The 2,500-nt window shown below is 42.7% G+C and overlaps 1 protein-coding gene across 1 annotated transcript in view; it reads right to left on the reverse strand.

The window, feature by feature from the left end:
- Positions 1-127: 127 nt before the first annotated feature.
- Positions 128-2,500, reverse strand: part of LOC134465739 (uncharacterized) — a 7,172-nt gene continuing 4,799 nt past the window's right edge. Inside the window, exon 5 of the mRNA XM_063219575.1 lies at positions 128-943. Within this exon, the coding sequence (XP_063075645.1) occupies positions 290-943 (654 nt within the window). The 3' untranslated portion in view covers positions 128-289. The remainder of the gene's footprint in view (positions 944-2,500) is intronic.

The following is a 2,500-nucleotide window of genomic DNA, read 5'->3' on the forward strand; positions in this document are numbered from 1 at the left end:
TGGCCTTCACAGTGTTTCAATGTCGATTGACTTGAGAGGATCGATGATACGGTTGGTAAACTCTGATGACATGAGACAACCGTCATTTCCTCTAACCGTCATTTCCAGAGCGTGATTTGGACCAGAACTTCAAACTCAAATTTTGCTGTTACATGAGGGCAGAAAGTGCTCTGTATCTCAGTACACAGTGCACAGTGCGGAGAATGGTCAATGGTCTGGTGTTAACAGTACAGTATGATCAAGTAGAAGGCTCAGTATGTCTTTTAGCATGACTGGCCAACACAGTGTGTCAATGGCGATTGACTTGAGAAGATCGATGATGCGGCGAGGGGAAAGAAATTGTGGAATGCAGCTGCTGCTTATCAAGATGATGAGGATGATGATGAGGATGGTGATGCACAGTCTGACGATGAGGATGATGATGATGATTTACAGTCTGACGATGAGGATGATGATGATGATTAGGATGAGGAGGATGATGAGGAAGAGGGAGACTTTGGCGGTGATGAAGAGGAAGGTGGTCATAAATTTGCTGACGTTGATTTTGATGATTAAACTGGTCTTCACGATGAGGAGGAGGATGAGCATGAGGATGCTGGCTTTGCTGAGGATCATGATGATGAGGAGGTTCGTCATAAGTTTGTGGATGCTGAGTTTGCGGGTGTTGAGTTTGATGACCATTATGACTATGACCGTTATGAGTGCTATGATGGCTCTGACTCTGGCTCTGATGATGGTGATTGTGATGATCAGCTTGATGATGACTACTGTGATGAAGACTGTCGTCGTGGTGATGATTAAGCTGGGTCTGTGGTGGAGGCAGGAGAGGAAGAGGCCGGTTCTCAGGAAGAGGATGATGATGATGATGATGAGGAGGAGGAGGAGGAGGAGGATGACGGGGTTTGGTCTGCCTCATCCTTTCTGGTTCAAATCTGCCGGTGCTCTGAGATAAGACACACAGAAACTTTTACTAACACAAGCAAATGCCACCTCATCCCCTTCCCAACCCCCTCAAACACAAAGCCAGCATTTACAGTATACGTACAACACTTAAAAATCCCAGTAGCACCCAAACCATTTGACATGGTAATTGTAGTTGGAATGTTTTTGTAAAATGTCACTTAGATTAGTTAAGTTTAGTTAAGTTATTAATTAGTACTTGGATTTACTAATATCCATTAAAAGACTTACTGCAATTGATAGTTGGCTGAACCCCTTAGCGCAGAGCCTATGCTATTACCTTTCTGTCACCAAAATTGTAATGGCTATGTCTTAATCGGTTACTTAAGACTCTCTGTACTGTCATAGCAATGTTATGATATAGTTGAGTATTTTCAGCAAATAGTGAATAGGCCTGCCAGCGACCCCATCTGCGGTAAGATGCTGCTATATTTGCTTATGATAGCGCTTTGGGAATATGACTATATTGAATTTGTTTTCATGTCTTATGCATTATTTACTGGAAAGACATTTCCACCACGGGGGACAATACATCTACTACTATACTATTACTAAAATAAGCATGCACCAGGATGAAGTTTGGAGTTTTATATCTCAAGGCTCCAAAGACTCTGATGCTGAAGGACTTTTGAAAGTCAAGTGCCGCAGTGATTGGCCCAATGAGAGGAGTAACAAAATTGAACTCTGAAGTGTTGAATCTACACATTGAAATACACGGTCATAAAGTGCAGAGATGGGCATCATGGGCAGGTGCTTGGCAGACGGGAGCTAGAGTCAGCCAACCCTCTTGTGGTTTCCCCACACACAGGTCTGGACTGGGCATTTTTGGCACAGTCCCTCACCCCCACTCCCATACTACAAGTATGATGGGTTCAGTCCACTGTATATTATTGATGCAGTTCCACACCCCTTCCCTACAGCCACGGCTGCCACATCGAAATGCACTGTCATAAAGCGCAGAGATCATAGGCATCATAGGCAGGTGCTACATTGGCAGGCAGACTAGTGAACTAGAGTCATCCAACCCTCCTGTGGTTTCACATACGGTGTACAGTGCACGACATCTGAGCTCAACCGCAAGCTCTTTGGAAATATCATCAGATGACATCATCCCAGTTGCAATTTCCCTGACGCTGTCTTCAAATCTGATGTTAAAAAGTGTATTTTATGTTTTTTATGTATTGAAAAAGGAGCTTAAAAAGTGTATTTCATGGGTTTTGTATGTATTGAAAAAGGAGCTTGTCACAAGTCCTTTAACCCTGTATAGGCAAAACAAAACTACATGCACTTCTTATTTTCCACAGTAGACCACAACAAACAGGATGTCTACAGTAGCTTTAGACTCAGTAGCACACTGCTCTAAAGCTAGACATCCTGTTTGTTGTGGTCTACTGTGGAAAATAAGAAGTGTATGTAGTTTTGCCCATACAGTACAGGGTAAAATGACTTGTGAAGAGCTCATTTTTCAATACATAAAAAAACAAAATACACTTTTTTAACATCAGATTTGAAGACAGCATCAGGGCAATTGCAACTGGGA

Source organism: Engraulis encrasicolus, chromosome 2 (genome assembly GCF_034702125.1).
Source record: "Engraulis encrasicolus isolate BLACKSEA-1 chromosome 2, IST_EnEncr_1.0, whole genome shotgun sequence".
Classification (NCBI taxonomy): Eukaryota; Metazoa; Chordata; class Actinopteri; order Clupeiformes; family Engraulidae; genus Engraulis; species Engraulis encrasicolus.